We start from the raw sequence: 23,991 nt of genomic DNA, 5'->3' as shown, positions 1-23,991 counted from the left end.
TTTCTTGGGAAGTTGTGTTGTTTAGTGAATTTTCTCAGCCACTGGATTATTGCCTTTTGTCTCAGAGCTCTCTTAGTTCTGCTCTTGACTTGACGTGCCCAAATTTCAATTCTTTGAAGCTTTCTGTATTGAGCTTCTTAGAGTAATTGTTTTAGAAAAAGCAAAAAGGATTTAAAAAAAAAAAAAAAAAAAAAAAAACGGCCCTCCTCAGAGATCTAATGGGTTATTGAAATGCTAATAGACAAAGCAACCAGGGCCATTAAGGAAAGGTGCCCTGGGCAGAGAGATCAGCCTTGCTTCGGGATTTGCATATGCGCCTCAAGGCCTGATCTCCGCCCTTCCCCTTTCTGTGTTCACCAGAACTCCAAAAATCCTCTGCTTTTACTTTGGAGCTTCTCGTGTTGTTTTACTTCTATGCCGGTCTCCTCTCTGCTGGGCTGGCTGCTCTCAGAGTCTCTGGTGTCTGGCCTCAGTCTATCTATGGTTGGAGTTTGAATCAGTAGAATGAGTTTCCGATGAGAGCAGCCACTGCAATTCTCCCTTCTCCTTCCTGGAGCTGACAGCCCCTCCTCCCCCGGGACTGAGCCTGGCAGGGAGGGGCGCGGGTCCCCTGGCCGCAAAAACTTACAGATTTCGCTGATCTCAGCAGTTCCACGTTTTCATGAGTGTTGTATGAAGTATGCCCAAAGACAGATTGCTCTGTGGTGTCCAGTCCACGCAGTTCCTGGCTTTTTACCTACTTTCCTGGAGGAGTAACTAAAACATACAGCTCACCAGTCTGCCATCTTGCCCCCAGGTTGGGTCTTAATCTGTAAGGCTGGAGGCCTTATAAAAGAGGAAATTCAGATGCAACCAGTCAATAGAAACCAGAAACCAGAAGTGAGAAACAGAAGCCAGGGAGGAGAGAGAGATGGCCATGTGATGAGGACTGCCATCACCAGAACACTACTGACTCCAGGTGCAAGCATGACATCTTGATTTTGAACTTCTAGCCTTCCAAACTGTGAGACATCAAATTCTTGTCATTTAAGCCAACCCACTGTATAAGATGTATCATAGCAGCCCAGAAAAACAGTTGGGTTGCATAAAACTTCAGAAATGGCTGAGTCTAATGATATCTAGGCTTGATAACACCATGATAAACTACTTAATAATCTGATTTCATCTATGTTTATACAGAAAATTTTTCTAATAAAATAAATATATGTTCAATGCAGAAAACTTAGTAACTCATAAGTTAGCCCAGAGTTACCCACTGTGAACATTTAGGTGGACATCCTTTCAAGGAGTGTAATATTAGGAGTGTGGATGCTGAAACTAGATTACCCAGATTCAAATCTCTGAGCATTTGCACACATTTAGCTGGGAACAATTTGTTTGGCCAAATTACTTAACTGTGATGAACCTCAGTTTTTCCTCACCTGTAAAATGTAGATAATAACACAGTTCCTACCTTACAGGATCCTAAAAGGATAAAATGAGGCAATACACACAAAATGCTTAGAACAGAGCCTGGCACACAGAAAGTGTACAAGAAGTGCTATCCTTTTTATTACACAACAGACAAATATTTCTTCCCCTCAAATGGTTTCCTATCATAAACACTGTTTCATAGTCTGCTTTGATCACTTAGGGATGTGTTACATTTTCGTGTGCAGATAAAAATCTTTTCACTGCATACAGAGGACCTCAATGAGGCTGAGACAGGTGTTACTTAACCTTGGGCTGCTATGCTTTTGTAGCCCATGACCCCATCACAGCCAAAGGAATAAGAAATTAATAACTGATCCAAAGGTAAGGTAGTCATGTGACATCTTCAAAATGGCCAGAAGCTGACTATGTGGCCTGTCAACTCTGACCAAAGGGCATGCTACATTAGATTGTATCTAGGCAAAACCAACTGGATCCACTCTCTTGAGAAGGATGAGACATACAGATGGAGTCGACAGGTGAAGACCTGGAGAACACATCTGCTCCTGACAACCTGAAGGGGCTTATCTCACCTGCATTTATGTGGCTGCTCTGGTGGTCAAGTCAATAATGGCAACAATTATTTTATTAGCACTTGTTATGCGACGGGCACTGGAGATTCATTTGGTGAGCAAGAAAGAATGGAACCTGACTACAAAGAGTGTAAAGTCTAGCACAGAAGATAGAAAAAGATATAACTAAACAAGTAATACCAATGAAGCATGATAAATACCATGATGCTAGAACTACAGACTGCAATGGGAACACAACAAGAACAAAGCAACATGGAAAGAACTGGAAAGATTTCATGAAGGAAGTAATCTTTGGGTTGAAGAGCAAAATTATCTAGGTATGAAAGATACTGCAGACTGTCTCATGAAACACCCATTCCCACCCCATGTAGATTCCATAATCACCTGCTTTGTGAAGTTACGGAGTCTTGGCAGGCTAAGTTCTGAAGGACTTGCACAGACCAATCTGCAAAACTGGCAAAGGAGCTTTCTTTTTTCCATTTTTTTTTTATTAGCTCCTGGCATTCAAGGAAATCTCTGACATAAAACTAGATGCATACAAGCTTAAAGAACAGATACATCAGTGACTAAATTCCAGAGATAACAAGTCAAAATATTAAAATATTAAGTATTGCAACAAAGACTACAAGGCATACAAAGAAACAGGAAATGAAGCATTAGAAGCCATCAATGAGGAAGATAAGACTTTGGACATACCAGAAAAAGACTTTTAAAAACTGTCTTAAATATGCTCAAATAGCCAAAGGAAAACACAAAGAACTGAAAGAAATCAGAAAAATGACAGATGAACAAAAAGAGAATTTTAATAGAGGCAGAAATCACACAAATGAACCAAACAGAACTGAAGAGCCAAGTTAACAGAAATTTAAAATCCCCTGGAAGGGTTCAACTGCAGATTGCAGATACAAGAGGAAATAATCAGTGAACTTAAACACAAGACAAATGAAATCATTCAGTATGAGGAACAGAAAGAAAAACGGATGAAGAAAAGTGAACAGAGCCTGAGGGACACCCCAAGTGTACTAATATATATGCATTATTGGAGTCCCAGAGGGAGAAGGAAGAAAGAAAGAGGAGAGAGAAAGAGAGAAGGAGAGAGAGAGGGAGAGAGGAAGAGAGGGAAGAAATGAGGGAGTGAGGGAGGGAGGAAGAAGGAAGGGGCAAAAAGCATATTCTAAGATATAACCACTGATGCTATAGAAGACACTTTGGCAGTTCCTCAAAAAGCTAAGTATAGAACTACCACATGACCCAGCAATCCCACTTATAGGTATAAATTCAAAAGATTTGAAAGCAGAAGACTCAAACAGATATTTTCATACCAACATTCATAGCGGCATTATTCACAATTGCCAAAAGATGGAATCAACCCAAGTGTCCATCAACCAATGAATGGATAAATAAAATGTGGTATAGTATGGAATGGAATATTATTCAGTCATAAGAATGAAGTTCTAATACATGTGACAACATGGATGAACCTTTAAGACATCATGTTGACTGACATAATCCTGATGCAAAAGGACAAATGTTTTATGATCCGATATGAAATAATTAGAATAAGCAAACTCATAGATTCTATACAGAATAGGTTACCAGGAGCCAGGCAGGGGTAGGAAATGGGGAGTTAATGCTTAAACTGTATAGATTTTCTAATTGGGTTGATGGTAGGTAATGTTTTGCTAATGGATGGTAGTGATGTAGCAAACAATTGTGAATGTAACTAACAGCACTGAATTACATAAATGAATGTGGTTAAAAGGGGAAAATTTAGGTTGTCTATAAAAACATAGGACTGTACAACACAGAGTGAACTCTATGGTAAACAATGGACTACATACCAGTACAATTATTAAAATGTTCTTTCATGAATTATAACAAATGTACCACATTAATGCAAGGTGTTAATAAGGTGGTACATGGGAACTCTATTTTATATATGATTTTACTGTAATCCTACAACTTTTCCAATTAAAAAAAGAAAAGAAACAAAAGGAAATGAAAAAAAAGATATAATGGCTGAAAACGTCCCAAATATAATGAAGGATGCTGAACATACATTTCCAAGAAAGTCAATAAACTCCAAACAGGATAAACTAAAACAGATCCATACTGGGACACGTTACTATCAAGATGTTGAATGCCAAAGAAAAAGAGAGAATCCTGGAAGTGACAAGAAAGAAGCAATGCATCATGTACAAAGGAGTCTCAGTAAGATTAAGCGCCAATTTCCTATCAGAAACCATGGAGGCAAGAAGGCAGTGGGATGACATATTTAAAATGCTAAAGGAAAAAATATTACCAACTAAGATTTCTATATCTGGCAAAACCATTTTCCAAAAATGAGGAAGAGTTTAAGACATTCCCAGATAAACAAAAGCTGAAGGAGTCTGTCACCACTAGATCAGCTCTACATGAAATGCTAAAGGGAGTTCTTTGGGTTGAAAGGAAAGGACACTAGACAGTAAACTGAAGGTGCATGAAGAAAGAGCTCTGGTAAAGGTAACTATATGTGCAAATATTAATGCCAGTTCTGTATTTTGGGTTTGCAACTCCATTTTTACTTCTTACAGGATCTAAAATGCAAATGCATAAAAAAGTAATGAAAGAGAGTGTGAGGAGACATGACAGAGCAGTACAGGGAGCAAGCAGATGCCTCAGTCCCCTTCCACTACCCTCACCACCTTCTCCCCACAACTGGACAGGAACTATGTGATCCTGGAAGTTCTGGTGTCACTGCTGTGTGGGATAAACAGTAATGGCAGAGGCTGCAGCTCCTGGAACAACAGCCATGACATCAGGAGCAGGAGTGACCTCCCCATCCCTGGGGGGGGGGGTGAAAGGGCAGGGGGGCAGCAGCAATGGCAGTAGCAGTGGCTGTACTAAACAGGTCACCTGCAGGTATTTTATGGATGGGGGTTGTAAGGAAGGAGATAATTGTCATTACTCACATGACCTCTCTGACAGTCCATATGGTGTAGTTACAAGTATCTTCAGCCAGGGTATTGTATTTATGGAAACCACTGCAGATTTGAATACAGCAAGCCAGTAAAACAGGAAGAAGGAACTGCTGCAGATCTAACTGCAAAATCGTCTCTTGTGGCTTCTTCAAGTCTCTCATCGGTAGTTAAACTACTTGTTGAAATGAGTATGGGTGAAGCGGAGTCAAGAAATTCAAACTTTGCAACTATAGGAGCAGGCAGAGAAGACTGAGTGAGTGCCACCAAGTTTGTTCCTGGGCAACCCTACTGCAGTTGAACTGCCCTTCCTGCACTGCAGCACCCCCGCAGGGCTCACTAACCAAGGAAGACTCAGAAAGAGCAAATCACTGTGGAAACAAAAAAGCAGCTTTGCTCCTATGCTGCAGTGGCAGAGTGTGATATGGGGAGAACTGCATGTCCACTGAGATTGATATAGGTATGGGCTGTGGGTCCTACATCCAATGGATGCTGTCCAAAGATCACAACATATAAAATTTTGCGTTGAGACCCATGAGAAGGACAGGAAGCTCTAATTTGCTGTCCAGCACAGTAAGGACATGGTTTGTGGGATCTGCATGGAGGTGGTCTCTGAGAAAACCAAACCCAGTAAGCACTGCTTTGGTATTCTCTTCAACTACAACCATACCTACCATCTCGGGTATTCACAAGTAGAGAGCAATTTAACATCAAACTTTATCATTCTAAGTGAATAATAGCTGGAGGAGAAAGAAAAAAAGCAGAAACTCATTCAGAAACACAAGGAGGCAAAAACAAACAAGGCGTGCAGGTATTTTGATGAATGACGTGGGAACTGACCATTTGGAGAAACTGTTTTTATAAGCATGCATACCCTGATGGATGTAGAGAGGAGCCACAGAGACAGAAAGTTGGGAACATCAAGCAGATACTGGGCCCAATAAATGTCAATAAGTAGACAAACAGAGAAACAAATTGCGGTATGTACATACAATGGAATACATTCAGCTGTAAAAAGGAATGAAGTTTGGATACATGCTACAACATGGATGAACCTTGAACATCATGTTTAGTGAAGTAAACCAGACACAAAAGGACAGATATTATATGATTCTACTTATATGAAAAAACCAGAATATGCAAATTCATGGAGAAATAAAGTAGAGACAGGTTACTGGGCAGAGGCAAGGGGAAAAGAGGGGTGGTAGATAATGCATAATGTGTAAAGGGTTTTTGTACTGGGTGATGGAAGTTTTGGTAATAGATAGTGGTGATGGTAGTATAAAATTGTGACTGTGAGTAATGCCACTGAATTGTATGCTTGGTTTTGGCAGAGATGGGAAATTTTATGATGCATAAGTTACTACTAATTGAAAAAGAGAGAGAGAGAGGGAAAAAGAGACACTAAGGAGACAATGACAATTAAGTACAATACCTGATTCTGGACTGGATATATGACAATGGAAGAGAAAATGCCCAAAAAGACATTATTGGGACAATTGAAAACAATGGAATATAGACTATAGGCTTTATAACAATGCAAATTTCTTAAATTCCTTAAACTTGATAACTGTACTTAAGGTGGTTATGTAAGTGAATATCATTGTTCTTAGGAACATACATGGATGTATTAAGTATTAAAGAAGCATAGTGTATGCAACCTATTCTCAAATGTCTTGAAAACAGGTAGATGATATGGATATAGATACAGAAAGACAAAATGTTAAAAGTTGGTAAATCTGTTTATCTGGGTAGGAGGTATATATTGGAGTTCTCTGAATTGTTTTTGTATTAATTTTGCAACTTTCCTGTAAGTTTGAAATTATTTCAAAATAAAAGTTTAAAATACACACACACACATACATACATATAGATACATAATGGAAAAAGAACTAGTTTAAACATCAAAGAGACACAGGTCAAAAGATGGCTGCCATACAGACATCACTGGGCAAGTTATTTCATATTTTTGAGCTTCATTTTCCTTAACTGTAAAAACAACACTAAATTATATGACTAATAAAATTCCACCCAGAGCTAAAAAAAACAAAAAAAAGGAATTAAAAAAGCCATCAAATCAGAAAACTGACACTACACCTGCCAATTCCAGAACGCTATCTCCTCTGCCAAAATGTGTGCCACCAAAATGAATGGTTCTGCTGCCCTCAGAACAAGCCCTACTTCTCTCTCTGTGACTCCACTATAAAGTAGTCTTGTGCAAGTGTTTCTGAGTGGATGAACCTAAATCGCACCAGGAAGATTTAGATGCATTAGTTATAAAAGTCTGGAAAAGTAATTTTTAGCTTTCCCATCGCTTACTGGAATGGGTATAGAGACAGCCAATCCAGAGTCCATTTCCAAAAGAGCATTTATCTACACAGCTCCATCAGAAGTAATCTCAGAACACTTATCTGCAAAAATTCAATGCTTTAATGCAGTGGTTCTCAAAATCACCTAAGGAAACCTGCTGAAATCAGATTTTCATACAGGAGGTCTGGGCTGGGGCCTGAGATTCCACATTTCTAAGTCCAGGATGACGCTGATGTTGCTGGTAAGCCAACCACACTCTAAGGATCAAGAGCTTAAACCAGGGATCAGCAAATTATGGTTCTTTACTGTTTTTGATAAAGTTTTACTGGAACATAGCCATGCTGCATAAGTTTGAAGCTGTTATACACCCGATAAAAGTCCATGTTCTTTTAATCTATTCCTGTGGGTGTAGACCTGTTGTAGATGGGACCTTCTGGTTAGGCCATTTCAAGTGAGATCTGACCCACCCCATTCAAGGCGGGTCTTAATCCTTTTACTGGAGTCCTTTATGAGACGATAAAAGACAGAAAACGCGAGAGAGCTCAGAAGCCCCAGAGAAGCTGAGAGACAAGAGCATACCCACAGAAGCTGAGAGAGCCACTGAAGCCAGAAGCTGAAAGCAACAAAAGCTGGGAACAAGAACCAGTGGACACTGGCCATGTGCATTCCCATCTGACAGAGGCGTGCCAGATGCCAAGCAGCCTTTCTTCAGAGAAGGTATCCTCCTGTTGATGCCTTAATTTGGACATTTTCATGGCCTTAGAATTGTAATTTGTAAGCTAATAAATTCCCATTGTTAAAACTTTAGCAAATTAAAACACATGTCCATTTGTTTACATACTGTATTGTCTATGGCTGCCTTCGCAAAGGCAAAAGCTGGGGAAGGCAGCTTTAGGATTAGTTCTGTTGTTCAACAACCTCAAAGAATTAGCTGATTTCTATCTTCAATGGTTAGGCTTGGCCCTCAAGCTAGTCCTCCGCATACTCCCAAACTCCCTACTCCCCAGGGTGACAGGATAGCTGTCACAGATCCAGACATCATATGCAGATTCCTCAATGTCCATGAATACTGGGGACTGTTTGTTCTCAAGCATTTCTTGCCAGCAATAAGGAAAACTTTCCTGGGAGCCTCTTAGCATTTTCCTTCAGGTCTCAGTGGCTAGGGAAATGGGAGAGCCACCAATGTCTTAGACCTGTGGTTTTCAAAGCAGGGTTCCTGGGGCATTAGCATCATCTGGGACTTTGTAAAAAATGCAAATTCTTGAGCCCCATCCCACATCAGACTAGAATGAGGAACTCTGGGAGTAGAGCCCAGCAAGCTATATTTTAACAAGTCCTTCAGACGATCTGATGCATGCTCAAGTTTGAGAACCACTGCTCTGATGGACTTGCATTCATCTCTCTATAAGTGCCTTCTATCCATGGCAAGAAAGAAATTTACTATCTGAATGAATTTTTTCATTTTAAAATTATGTATTGTTTGTTAATTCTTTTACATTATAGAATAAACATATATTGGCATATTTCAATACAAGTAAACTTCTAACAAAATAATTCTAAAGATTTTATCTTCTCTATTGGCCATGATTTTAAATTACCTTCAATTATTTTAAATTAGTTTAAGTCTAAATGATTTCTGGGAAGTCAAACCTATTTTAATCAATGCTTACACACCATGAAGGCTATCCTACCCAACAGTGCACAGCCTATAAGGATACTGTTTCTTAGCCACCACCACTTCTACCACTTGAAACCAATACTTTTTCTTTTTGTTATCAAAGGTGTACATAGCTACAATTACCATACTTATTACTTATTCAGGAATAACACCTTCAATTTGTTTAGTGATTGTGGAAGACACAGACACTACCTACCCAAAAGCCATTAATTTCCTTCTTTCTTGCTAGCAGAACCCTGGTTTATTTAGATATTTATGCCTCGAGGTGCTAAAGGAAAGTGTTCCCTTTCAAACTGTAGAAGATGGAGGCTCATTAGTTTAAACATGGAAATGCCATTCTCTTTGCCAAGAACTAGTTTAAGCATAGGCATGCAAAGCAACTCTGGAATACCAGACACTAAGTGTCTGTTGCGGTCCTTCAAGGGAAGGTTTTTTTCCCAAATGAAAAGAGATCCATGAGGAGAAACTGTGCTTCCTGCACACTGTATGTGAGGTTGGAAATGTGGCAGCCATCTTGTGACCATGAGGACACAAGCCTGAGGACAAAAACCAGTGTACCAAGGACAGTAGAGGATAATGATGGGAAGAAACTGGGCTCTTGATACTGCTGAGTTAGTCAACATGGGACTTCTTGTTATGTGATATAATAAATCTGCTACCGAACAATAAGAGGTATGCTATTACTTTCAGCTATATTCATACTAACTGATGGAGTGATATATAATTTACAAAAAAGCATTAATGTTCGTGTTCTTATTTGAACCTCAAATTCCTCCTCCACCCCCATGGTGTTTGAGTAAACAGGGAAGGTATTCAAATGAGGGGCCAAGGTCCAAAGAGTTTTAAAGTTATTTTCTCACAGGTCACAAAGCTATTAACTGACAGAATCAGAATCAGAAACCAGGATTCCTGTGTCACTGTTCTTTTCATTATATTCCTTCTTGATTCAATTTGGTTCCACCCAGTTCAGCCTCCTCAGCACCCACTGTAAACACAGTTTCTTATCTATGCAGTGCTTTCTCAGGTCCTCTCTGTCAATGTTTATCACCTCCTCTGCTCTGATAATTTCCATTTTGGGTATTTCTTCAGCACATTTGTTGGTCTACCCATCAATCCACCTATCACAGAAGCACGTATTAATTCCTTTCTATTCACCAAGCTGTGCCCTAGGCACAGGAAGGGAGGATTTTAAATAGGAGACAACATGATCTTGTCCTCAGAGATTACAATCTAATTATAGATAATGGATACATGAAAAAACGAGAGTAACATAAGGCAACATAAGTCTTATAGGAATTCAGAGCAAGGAAAGAATTCCCGTGGGGTAAAATGGTAGAAGAGAGCTTCAGTGAAGGCTGGACCCAAAAGAAATGGAGAATTTAGACTTGCTCTAATGTGTCCTTAGAAACCCTCTTAAATACCCTCTAAACAAGGAAATGGATCTAAAACGCACTAGTTATGTGGCAAGAGCAAGTAAATAGGGATGATAAAACTTAAGCCACCAAGGTGTGAATCCTAAATGAGATAACATAAGCAGAGCAGAACATGATGGTGCCAAAGAGGCTTTTGAGAAACATTCGTTCCTTTCTCCAGGTTTTGAATTGCAATCTGTTTCTCAGTTTCCCCAACAAGACTGTAAGCCCCTGAAATAAGGGAACTAAGAGTCTAGGACTTGACTTCTTCTGACTGTTTATTCTACAGTATGGCCCAGGAACTTAATGCATGTATGCTGAACATCACTTGACTCAATTAAAAATAAGATACCAACAGCATCATTGCTATTGCTACTGTTCCATGATCCAGGACCCAAGGAGCACAGGCTCCTCATTATCACCCAAAGGTTAGTAAGAATGAGTCATTTATACTAATACTGTCATTTCTTATTTCCTTCTAAATAATATTTCTCTTATTTCTCTTGCTCTTCTGCCACAAGCTACAGAGGAATTGTTGGAAGAGATCCATGGGAGATCCATAAAGAAATGTCTGGTATAATTAGATACATAGAGCACCTGATTAACATTACCAATGTCACAGCCCAATCGCCCCTTTAATCAAGGATGCACATGGTAATTATTAAATGCCAGTATGTTTATTCAGCGAGTGGTAATAAAGAACTACACAGACAGGACAGGCTCACGATTAGAAGGCACAGCCATGCCCTTTCGTCTAGGTGCATACCTCTTCACAGACTTCACGGACCGCTGCCACACTCGGCTCCTCCTCAGGCTCCATGCCTCCTCCAGGGACAATCCATCGGTCTGGATGGCGACTACTGCTCACGAGTAGCACCTGGAGTCACACAGGATACAGGGCAGATTAAAAATTCAAAAGACATATTCATAAAAATTCAGAGTTTAAACACTACAAAAATAAAAGTAACTAAGATCCATTCTTTGTTTACACCTCTCCAAATCACTTCTTGCAAAGTAGCTTTTATTCCTCTGTTTGACAAAATAGATAAACAAGACAATCTGGAAATTCCTACTGGGGAGGCGGGGCAAGATGGCGGACTGGTGAGCTGTATGTTTTAGTTACTCCTCCAGGAAAGTAGGTAGAAAGCCAGGAACTGCGTGGACTGGACACCACAGAGCAATCTGACTTTGGGCATACTTCATACAACACTCATGAAAACGTGGAACTGCTGAGATCAGCAAAATCTGTAAGTTTTTGCGGCCAGGGGACCCGCGCCCCTCCCTGCCAGGCTCAGTCCCGGGGGAGGAGGGGCTGTCAGCTCCGGGAAGAAGGGAGAACTGCAGTGGCAGCCCTTATCGGAAACTCATTCTACTGATCCAAACTCCAACCATAGATAGACTGAGACGAGACACCAGAGAATCTGAGAGCAGCCACCCCAGCAGAGAGGAGACAGGCATAGAAAAAAAAAAACAACACGAAAAACTCCAAAATAAAAGCGGAGGATTTTTGGAGTTCTGGTGAACATAGAAAGGGAAAGGGCAGAGGCTCAGGCCCTGAGGCGCATATGCAAATCCCGAAGAAAAGCTGATCTCTCTGCCCTGCGGACCTTTCCTTAATGGCCCTGGTTGCTTTGTCTCTTAGCATTTCAGTAACCCATTACATCTCTGAGGAGGGCCCTATTCTTTTCTTTTCTTTTTTTTTTTAATCCTTTTTTCTTTTTCTAAAACAATTACTCTAAGAAGCCCAATACAGAAAGCTTCAAACACTTGCAATTTGGGCAGGTCAAGTCAAGAGCAGAACTAAGAGAGCTCTGAGACAAAAGGCAATTATCCAGTGGCTGAAAAAATTCACTAAACACCACAACCTCCCAAGAAAAGGGGGGTGTCCGCTCACAGCCATCATCCTGGTGGACAGGAAACACTCCTGCCCATCGCCAGCCCCATAGCCCAGAGCTGCACCAGACAACCCAGTGTGACGGAAGTGCTTCAAATAACAGGCACACACCACAAAACTGGGCGTGGACAATAGCCTTCCCTGCAACCTCAGCTGACTGTCCCAGAGTTGGGAAGGTGGAGCAGTGTGAATTAACAAAGCCCCATTCAGCCATCATTTCAGCAGACTGGGCGCCTCCCTACACAGCCCAGCAGCCCAGAACTGCCCTGGGGGGAAGGCACTCACCTGTGACATAGCACAGTCATCCCTCAACAGAGGACCCGGGGTGCACAGCCTGGAAGAGGGGCCCACTTGCAAGTCTCAGGAGCCATACGCCAATACCAAGGACTTGTGGGTCAGTGGCAGAGACAAACTGTGGCAGGACTGAACTGAAGGATTAGACTATTGCAGCAGCTTTAAAACTCTAGGATCACCAGGGAGATTTGATTGTTAGGGCCACCCCCCCTCCCTGACTGCCCAGAAACACGTCCCATATACAGGGCAGGCAACACCAACTACACACGCAAGCTTGGTACACCAATTGGACCCCACAAGACTCACTCCCCCACTCACCAAAAACGCTAAGCAGGGGAGAACTGGCTTGTGGAGAACAGGTGGCTTGTGGACGCCACCTGCTGGTTAGTTAGAGAAAGTGTACTCCACGAAGCTGTAGATCTGATAAATTAGAGATAAGGACTTCAATTGGTCTACAAATCCTCAAAGAACCCTATCAAGTTCAGCAAATGCCACGAGGCCAAAAACAACAGAAAATTATAAAGCATATGAAAAAACCAGACGATATGGATAACCCAAGCCCAAGCACCCAAATCAAAAGATCAGAAGAGACACAGCACCTAGAGCAGCTACTCAAAGAACTAAAGATGAACAATGAGACCATAGTACGGGATACAAAGGAAATCAAGAAGACCCTAGAAGAGCATAAAGAAGACATTGCAAGACTAAATAAAAAAATGGATGATCTTATGGAAATTAAAGAAACTGTTGACCAAATTAAAAAGATTCTGGACACTCATAATACAAGACTAGAGGAAGGTGGACAACGAATCAGTGACCTGGAAGATGACAGAATGGAAAATGAAAGCATAAAAGAAAGAATGGGGAAAAAAGTTGAAAAAATCGAAACGGACCTCAGGGATATGATAGATAATATGAAACGTCCGAATATAAGACTCATTGGTGTCCCAGAAGGGGAAGAAAAGGGTAAAGGTCTAGGAAGAGTATTCAAAGAAATTGTTGGGGAAAACTTCCCAAATCTTCTAAACAACATAAATGCACAAATCATAAATGCTCAGCTAACTCCAAATAGAATAAATCCAAATAAACCCACTCCGAGACATATACTGATCACACTGTCAAATACAGAAGAGAAGGAGCAAGTTCTGAAAGCAGCAAGAGAAAAGCAATTCACCACATACAAAGGAAACAGCATAAGACTAAGTAGTGACTACCCAGCAGCCACCATGGAGGCAAGAAGGCAGTGGCACGATATATTTAAAATTCTGAGTGAGAAAAATTTCCAGCCAAGAATACTTTATCCAGCAAAGCTCTCCTTCAAATTTGAGGGAGAGCTTAAATTTTTCACAGACAAACAAATGCTGAGAGAATTTGCTAACAAGAGACCTGCCCTACTGGAGATACTAAAGGGAGCCCTACAGACAGAGAAACAAAGAAAGGACAGAGAGACTTGGAGAAAGGTTCAGTACTAAAGAGATTCGGTATGGGTACAATAAAGGATATTAATAGACAGAGGGGAAAAATATGACAAACATAAAACAAAGGATAAGATGGCTGATTCAAGAAATGCCTTCACGGTTATAACGTTGAATGTAAATGGATTAAACTCCCCAATTAAAAGATATAGATTTGCAGAATGGATAAAAAAAAATGAACCATCAATATGTTGCATACAAGAGACTCATCTTAGACACAGGGACACAAAGAAACTGAAAGTGAAAGGATGGAAAAAAATATTTCATGCAAGCTACAGCCAAAAGAAAGCAGGTGTAGCAATATTAATCTCAGATAAAATAGACTTCAAATGCAGGGATGTTTTGAGAGACAAAGAAGGCCACTACATACTAATAAAAGGAGCAATTCAGCAAGAAGAAATAACAATCGTAAATGTCTATGCACCCAATCAAGGTGCCACAAAATACATGAGAGAAACACTGGCAAAACTAAAGGAAGCAATTGATGTTTCCATAATAATTGTGGGAGACTTCAACACATCATTCTCTCCTATAGATAGATCAACCAGACAGAAGACCAATAAGGAAACTGAAAACCTAAACAATCTGATAAATGAATTAGATTTAACAGACATATACAGGACATTACATCCCAAATCACCAGGATACACATACTTTTCTAGTGCTCACGGAACTTTCTCCAGAATAGATCATATGCTGGGACATAAAACAAGCCTCAATAAATTTAAAAAGATTGAAATTATTCAAAGCACATTCTCTGACCACAATGGAATACAATTAGAAGTCAATAACCATCAGAGACTTAGAAAATTCACAAATACCTGGAGGTTAAACAACACACTCCTAAACAATCAGTGGGTTAAAGAAGAAATAGCAAGAGAAATTGCTAAATATATAGAGATGAATGAAAATGAGAACACAACATACCAAAACCTATGGGATGCAGCAAAAGCAGTGCTAAGGGGGAAATTTATAGCACTAAACGCATATATTAAAAAGGAAGAAAGAGCCAAAATCAAAGAACTAATGGATCAACTGAAGAAGCTAGAAAATGAACAGCAAACCAATCCTAAACCAAGTACAAGAAAAGAAATAACAAGGATTAAAGCAGAAATAAATGACATAGAGAACAAAAAAACAATAGAGAGGATAAATATCACCAAAAGTTGGTTCTTTGAGAAGATCAACAAGATTGACAAGCCCCTAGCTAGACTGACAAAATCAAAAAGAGAGAAGACCCATATAAACAAAATAATGAATGAAAAAGGTGACATAACTGCAGATCCTGAAGAAATTAAAAAAATTATAAGAGGATATTATGAACAACTGTATGGCAACAAACTGGATAATGTAGAGGAAATGGACAATTTCCTGGAAACATATGAACAACCTAGACTGACCAGAGAAGAAATAGAAGACCTCAACCAACCCATCACAAGCAAAGAGATCCAATCAGTCATCAAAAATCTTCCCACAAATAAATGCCCAGGGCCAGATGGCTTCACAGGGGAATTCTACCAAACTTTCCAGAAAGAACTGACACCAATCTTACTCAAACTCTTTCAAAACATTGAAGAAAATGGAACACTACCTAACTCATTTTATGAAGCTAACATCAATCTAATACCAAAACCAGGCAAAGATGCTACAAAAAAGGAAAACTACCGGCCAATCTCCCTAATGAATATAGATGCAAAAATCCTCAACAAAATACCTGCACATCGAATCCAAAGACACATTAAAAAAATCATACACCATGACCAAGTGGGGTTCATTCCAGGCATGCAAGGATGGTTCAACATAAGAAAATCAATCAATGTATTACAACACATTAACAAGTCAAAAGGGAAAAATCAATTGATCATCTCAATAGATGCTGAAAAAGCATTTGACAAAATCCAACATCCGTTTTTGATAAAAACACTTCAAAAGGTAGGAATTGAAGGAAACTTCCTCAACATGATAAGGAGCATATACAAAAAACCCACAGCCAGCATAGTACTCAATGGTGAGAGACTGAAAGCCTTCCCTCTAAGATCAGAAACAAGACAAGGATGCCCGCTGTCACCACTGTTATTCAACATTGTGCTGGAAGTGCTAGCCAGGGCAATCCGGCAAGACAAAGAAATAAAAGGCATCCAAATTGGAAAAGAAGAAGTAAAACTGTCATTGTTTGCAGATGATATGATCTTATATCTAGAAAACCCTGAGAAATCGACGATACAGCTACTAGAGCTAATAAACAAATTTAGCAAAGTAGCGGGATACAAGATTAATGCACATAAGTCAGTAATGTTTCTATATGCTAGAAATGAACAAACTGAAGAGACACTCAAGAAAAAGATACCATTTTCAATAGCAACTAAAAAAATCAAGTACCTAGGAATAAACTTAACCAAAGATGTAAAAGACCTATACAAAGAAAACTACATAACTCTACTAAAAGAAATAGAAGGGGACCTTAAAAGATGGAAAAATATTCCATGTTCATGGATAGGAAGACTAAATGTCATTAAGATGTCAATTCTACCCAAACTCATCTACAGATTCAATGCAATCCCAATCAAAATTCCAACAACCTACTTTGCAGACTTGGAAAAGCTAGTTATCAAATTTATTTGGAAAGGGAAGATGCCTCGAATTGCTAAAGACACTCTAAAAAAGAAAAACGAAGTGGGAGGACTTACACTCCCTGACTTTGAAGCTGATTATAAAGCCACAGTTGCCAAAACAGCATGGTACTGGCACAAAGATAGACATATACATCAATGGAATCGAATTGAGAATTCAGAGATAGACCCTCAGATCTATGGCCGACTGATCTTTGATAAGGCCCCCAAAGTCACTGAACTGAGTCATAATGGTCTTTTCAACAAATGGGGCTGGGAGAGTTGGATATCCATATCCAAAAGAATGAAAGAGGACCCCTACCTCACACCCTACACAAAAATTAACTCAAAATGGACCAAAGATCTCAATATAAAAGAAAGTACCATAAAACTCCTAGAAGATAATGTAGGAAAACATCTTCAAGACCTTGTATTAGGCGGCCACTTCCTAGACTTTACACCCAAAGCACAAGCAACAAAAGAGAAAATAGATAAATGGGAACTCCTCAAGCTTAGAAGTTTCTGCACCTCAAAGGAATTTCTCAGAAAGGTAAAGAGGCAGCCAACTCAATGGGAAAAAATTTTTGGAAACCATGTATCTGACAAAAGACTGATATCTTGCATATATAAAGAAATCCTACAACTCAATGACAATAGTACAGACAGCCCAATTATAAAATGGGCAAAAGATATGAAAAGACAGTTCTCTCAAGAGGAAATACAAATGGCCAAGAAACACATGAAAAAATGTTCAGCTTCACTAGCTATTAGAGAGATGCAAATTAAGACCACAGTGAGATAACATCTAACACCGGTTAGAATGGCTGCCATGAAACAAACAGGAAACTACAAATGCTGGAGGGGATGTGGAGAAATTGGAACTCTTCTTCATTGTTGGTGGGACTGTATAATGGTTCAGCCACTCTGGAAGTCAGTCTGGCAGTTCCTTAGAAAACTAGATACAGAGTTACCATTCGATCCAGCGATTGCACTTCTCGGTATATACCCGGAAGACCGGAAAGCAGTGACACGAACAGATATCTGCACGCCAATGTTCATAGCAGCATTATTCACAATTGCCAAGAGATGGAAACAACCCAAATGTCCTTCAACAGATGAGTGGATAAATAAAATGTGGTATATACACACGATGGAATACTACGCGGCAGTAAGAAGGAACGATCTCGTGAAACATATGACAACATGGATGAACCTTGAAGACATAATGCTGAGCGAAATAAGCCAGGCACAAAAAGAGAAATATTATATGCTACCACTAATGTGAACTTTGAAAAATGTAAAACAAATGGTTTATAATGTAGAATGTAGGGGAACTAGCCACAGAGAGCAATTAAGGAAGGGGGAACAATAATCCAAGAAGAACAGATAAGCTATTTAATGTTCTGGGGATGCCCAGGAATGACTATGGTCTGTTAATTTCTGATGGATATAGTAGGAACAAGTTCACAGAAATGTTGCTATATTATGTAACTTTCTTGGGGCAAAGTAGGAACATGTTGGAAGTTAAGCAGTTATCTTAGGTTAGTTGTCTTTTTCTTACGCCCTTGTTATGGTCTCTTTGAAATGTTCTTTTATTGCATGTTTGTTTTCTTTTTAACTTTTTTTTCATACAGTTGATTTAAAAAAGAAGGGAAAGTTAAAAAAAAAAAAAAAAAAACAAGGAAAAAAAAAAAGATGAAGTGCCCCCTTGAGGAGCCTGTGGAGAATGCAGGGGTATTCGCCTACCCCACCTCCATGGTTGCTAACATGACCACAGACATAGGGGACTGGTGGTTTGATGGGTTGAGCCTTCTACCACAGGTTTTACCCTTGGGAAGACGGTTGCTGCAAAGGAGAGGCTAGGCCTCCCTATGGTTGTGCCTAAGAGCCTCCTCCCGAATGCCTCTTTGTTGCTCAGATGTGGCCCTGTCTCTCTAGCTAAGCCAACTTGAAAGGTGAAATCACTGCCCTCCCCCCTACGTGGGATCAGACACCCAGGGGAGTGAATCTCCCTGGCAACGTAGAATATGACTCCCGGGGAGGAATGTAGACCTGGCATCGTGGGACGGAGAACATCTTCTTGACCAAAAGGGGGATGTGAAAGGAAATGAAATAAGCTTCAGTGGCAGAGAGATTCCAAAAGGAGCCAAGAGGTCACTCTGGTGGGCACTCTTACGCACACTTTATACAACCCTTTTTAGGTTCTAAAGAATTGGGGTAGCTGGTGGTGGATACCTGAAACTATCAAACTACAACCCAGAACCCATGAATCTCGAAGACAGTTGTATAAAAATGTAGCTTATGAGGGGTGACAAGGGGATTGGGAAAGCCATAAGGACCACACTTCACTTTGTCTAGTTTATGGATGGATGAGTAGAAAAATAGGGGAAGGAAACAAACAGACAAAGGTACCCAGTGTTCTTTTTTACTTCAATTGCTCTTTTTCACTCTAATTATTATTCTTGTTATTCTTGTGTGTGTGCTAATGAAGGTTTCAGGGATTGATTTTGGTGATGAATGTACAACTATGTAATGGTACTGTGAACAATTGAAAGTACGATTTGTTTTGTATGACTGCATGCTATATGAATATATCTCAATAAAATGAAGATTAAAAAAAAAAAAAAAAAAAAAAAAGACATAATGCTGAGCAAAATAAGCCAGGCACAAAAAGAGAGATATTGTATGTTACCACTAATGTGAATTCTGTGAAAAATGTACAATGTTTTATACTGTAGAATGTAGGGGACCTAGAGATACCAATTAGTGGAGGGGGAATGATAATCTAACAAGAACAGATAAACTATGGAGGGTAATCTCAATGTTATGGGAATGCTCAGGAATGATTATGGTTTGTAAACTTTCTTGGATATAGTAAGATCATGTTGGAAGCAATAGAGTTATTTTAGGTTTTTTTTTTCTCTTATTCCTTTGTTTTCTTAGGGGTTGTTAATTTTCTTGGGGTATGGTAGGAACATGTTGGAAGCAATGTAGTTATTTTAGATTATTTGTTTTTCTTACTCCTCTGTTTGGACATGGTTTATTAATTTTCTTGGGGTATGGTAGGAACATATTGGAAGCAAAGTAATTATTTTAGGTTATTTGTTTTCCTTAATCCATTGCTTTGTTTGAAATGTTGTGGGGTTTTTTTGGTTGTTGTTTGCCTGTTTGTTTTTAATTTTTTGATAAACAAAGTTAAAAAATTGAAAAAAAATCAGTAGAAAAATGGGAGTAAAAACTAAATGACAAATAGGGTGGGATGGGGGGATGGTTTGGGTATTCTCTTTTCACTTTTATTTTTTATTCTTATTCTGATTCTTTCTGATGTAAGGAAAATGTACAGAAATAGATTGTGGTGATGAACGCATAACTATATGATCATACTGTGAACAGTTGACTGTTTACCATGGATGACTGTATGGTTTGTGAATATATTTCAATAAAACTGAATTAAAAAAAAAAAAAAAAAAAAGAAGGGAAAGTTAAAAAAAAGAAGAAGAACAAGGAAAAAAAAAAGATGTAGTGCCCCCTTGAGGAGCCTGTGGAGAATGCAGGGGTATTGGCCTACCCCACCTCAATGGTTGCTAACATGACCACAGACATAGGGGACTGGTGGTTTGATGGGTTGAGCCCTCTACCATAGGTTTTACCCTTGGGAAGACGGTTGCTGCAAAGGAGAGGCTAGGCCTCCCTATGGTTGTGCCTAAGAGCCTCCTCCCGAATGCCTCTTTGTTGCTCAGATGTGGCCCTCTCTCTCTGGCTAAGCCAACTTGAAAGGTGAAATCACTGCCCTCCCCCCTACGTGGGATCAGACACCCAGCGGAGTGAATCTCCCTGGCAACGTGGAATATGACTCCCGGGGAGGAATGTAGACCCGGCATCGTGGGACGGAGAACATCTTCTTGACCAAAAGGGGGATGTGAAAGGAAATGAAATAAGCTTCAGTAACCGAGAGAAACAAACAGACAAAGGTACCCAGTGTTCTTTTCTACTTCAATTGCTCTTTTTCACTCTAATTATTATTCTTGTTATTTTTGTGTGTGTGCTAATGACGGTGTCAGGGATTCATTTAGGTGATGAATGTACAACTATGTAACGGTACTGTAAACAATCGAAAGTACGATTTGTTTTGTATGACTACGTGGTATGTGAATATATCTCAATAAAATGAAGATTTAAAAAAAAAAAAAAAAAAAAGAGAATCTGCCTAGTAAAAGTTCAAGGGCACCTGTACGAATACCCATTACCTCTACACTCTCCTCAGACTCTCAGTTACTTGTCCCCACCGTAGATACTCTTTCAAAAGCCCTGAAACACAGGAGCAGACAAGGTGACAAAGGGATTAAAAAAAAAAAAAAAAAAAAAAGATTGTCACTGATGAGCCTGTGGTCATACTGTGAACAATGTGCCAGAAATAAAGAGGTCCTTGGTTCTTGGCCCACTGGACACCACAGTTCCAAAACTTTCCATCCTGTGCGTCCCTGTTCCTGCTCCTGCAGATGATCACAGGCCAATACAACACACCACCCTAAGTGCTACATGTGTACTAAAAATCTAACTCTCTTGTCTGCAAGAAAAATTGGGAAAGTCCTTTTTCTTCATATTTCAGTTGATATAAAACTAGAATTTTTTACTGGAAACTCTGATTAAGAAATAAAAGAAAAATTAAACAAATACACACAAAACACTGATATAGAATACAGTTTACTAATTCAAACTTAACCAGCATTCTGTTCATGGCTAAAAGAAAATTTAGACTCCTCCTAGCTCCGTTTCCTTACTTACCCTTTCTAGAACAGATGCAAAAGATAGACAGACTCCTGGTTTAGAGGTAAAGTTGAGTTGGCATTATTTCCAAAACCAGAGGAATCTTCAACTGTTCCCTAAACCATCACTTTCTGATGATGTCTTTGGAGCCCCCATCCCCATTCCAAACCATATTCTCTCTGAGTACTTCACTTCTACCCTGCAGTTAATTATCCTTGTTGCCTGAAAGAAAACATTACTTCCTCTCTGGCCCTTACAGATTGCACCACTGACCTTCCAGCTTCTTCCCTCTCCCCCCATTTAGGCCTCTATGACTTGGATATTCTACCTCCAATCTTCATCACCCTTGGCCTCAGCTCATCAGCAAACAGAATGAATGACAGATAGGTCCTGAATAAACTCCAGTATGTGAGAAACAGCTGAGGGAGTCAATGCCACCTACTTCTTTTCCCAGAGTCTGCACCCCAGGGAAGCAGCCTTCCAAAAGGTTGTCCTAAGTTTTATAATACTAAATCATAAAGCTAAAATAATATACTTTTTCCATAAAAGGAAAAGGAGGATTTTTCCCATGCCCATTCTCCTTGAAAATCGTGACCAATCTTACATTTTTAAAAGATTCTTCAGAACTCTATTTTATCAAAAGAAAAATAAACCAAAATATAATCGTTTGTTAATTCAAGTTAAAAAGTAAAAAAGAAAAGTCCTCCTAAATCTCTCTAGACAATGGCATTTAAGTCATATCTATCTAATCTACAAGAAAGATTCAAGAAGAGAAAATAGAAATATGAGTTAACCCTCCACTGATCTGCTAAATAAATAACAAGCTAGTCTTTCTACCCAGAGTTCTTCTACTTCCTGGCAAAGTATTCACCAGCCATTTTAATTCTAAGCATTTGCTTCAAAGGCTAACTAGGGCCATCCAAATGAAAGACATTTAAAGGCACATTTCAAAGATAAAGCAAAGAAAAGGAAACCTCTGACCATTTAATTTCTAAATTTCAATCAATGTGAAATATTAGCATATCTACCGAAGTTATCACTTTGCACACTGAAAGCATGATTATGAAATAAGACTACAAGTAATCCTGAGGCTGGAGAAAGCCAGCCTCATTACTTTGTAGTCACACTTCAAGGCAAACACTATTACCAGTAAATAGCTCTTCTCAATAAGTTTCCTGGACAACCCATAGAAAACTGACTATAAAAAACAAAAGAAAAAATTCTGTACTTTAACCAGAGGTTTCATTCCTACCTTATATGTTAGAAATTGTAGGTACCCCAGAAAAACATGTTCTTAAAGTTAATCCATTCCAGGGGGTGTGAATGTATTGTAAGTAGGAAGATTAGGTGTGGTTACTTCAATTAAGCTGTGGCCCACCTCAATCAGGATGGGTCTTAATCCTATTACTGGAGTCTTTTATAAGAGAATGAAACACAAACAGAGAGAAAGTCACAGACAGCAGCCCAGAAAAGAAGGTAGAGACCAGCAGATGCCACTATGTGCCTTGCCATGTGAGAAGCTAAGAACCAAGGGTCCCTAGCAGCCAGCCCCCAAGTGCCACAGTCTTGGGGAGAAAGCATCGCCTTGATGATGCCTTGATCTGGACATTTTTCTGGCCTCAAAACCATAAGCTAATAAATTCCCAGTGTTTAAGCCAACCAATCTCACGGCATTTGCTGCTCAATCTGAGCAGCCTCAGTAACTAAAACACCTTATAAAATAATAAGTGGTGTTCTGGTCAGTAAGTTGTTATTCTGAAACTTGATTTTTAAATATAATGCTCTCTAAAAAGAAATTAAATGGCAAAGCTTCTAAAGGACTCTGAAATGACACACCAAGGGACAAAAAAAAGAATTTGTCATTTATTTTTAACAAACACTCATTAAGCATAATCTTGAGCCAGGAGCTCGGGATGCAGAGATGAAAACCACTGAAATTTTGAGGCAGACCAAAATGGGGAACTAGCTGACCAAGTATCAGATATGCCTTTTAAGAAGCTCCAGTTATTGAGACAGGTGATTAGTGCAGAGATGAATAAATGGACCCATGGAACAATTCCATCCAATAATGGACTCTTGGATTCATGACACAGGTGGCTCTGTACAGCAGGGAGAATTCAACAGATGGGGCTGGGATAACTTCTTATCCACACAGACATAGAAGAAAATCATTACATTGTAAGTTACACAAATGTGCAATGAAAGGATAAAGAAGTGGGAATAAACCAAATAGGCGGAAGGAGAAATACAGTAAGGGGCTTCAGTTGTATCAGTAATGTTTTATTTCTTAGCTTGGTTTTTTTTTCACTGCTTTAATATTGCTTAACACAAAAATTTGAAGACTATAAAAGCTATACTCCCTACCCTAAAGGAAATGAGTTATCTAGTAGAGTTTAAAAAAAAAAAAAAAAAAAAAGAGTAATAATACAGAGTAAGGAGTGCTTTGGTTGAGGTATGCTGAAGGTATCACAAGGACTGAAAAGAGATCCCTAACCCCAACTAAGGGTGGTAAGAGAAGGTTTCTTAAAGGAAGTGACTCAAGCTAAATCCAAGTTCAAAAAGGTCCTTTATTAAACACACATTCAACATATG

At 39.4% G+C, this 23,991-nt stretch overlaps 1 protein-coding gene and 1 pseudogene across 1 annotated transcript in view; one reads left to right on the top strand and one right to left on the bottom strand.

The window, feature by feature from the left end:
* NUDT3 (nudix hydrolase 3) overlaps positions 1-23,991 on the bottom strand; it is a 167,674-nt gene that overhangs the window by 71,946 nt on the left and 71,737 nt on the right. Inside the window, exon 2 of the mRNA XM_037844258.1 lies at positions 11,127-11,237. Within this exon, the coding sequence (XP_037700186.1) occupies positions 11,127-11,237 (111 nt within the window). The remainder of the gene's footprint in view (positions 1-11,126; positions 11,238-23,991) is intronic.
* Positions 4,762-5,768, top strand: LOC119540189 (annotated as a pseudogene).

The sequence above is a fragment of the Choloepus didactylus genome, chromosome 7 (assembly GCF_015220235.1).
Source record: "Choloepus didactylus isolate mChoDid1 chromosome 7, mChoDid1.pri, whole genome shotgun sequence".
NCBI lineage: Eukaryota > Metazoa > Chordata > Mammalia > Pilosa > Megalonychidae > Choloepus > Choloepus didactylus.
This window is presented reverse-complemented; position numbering and strand designations above follow the sequence as displayed.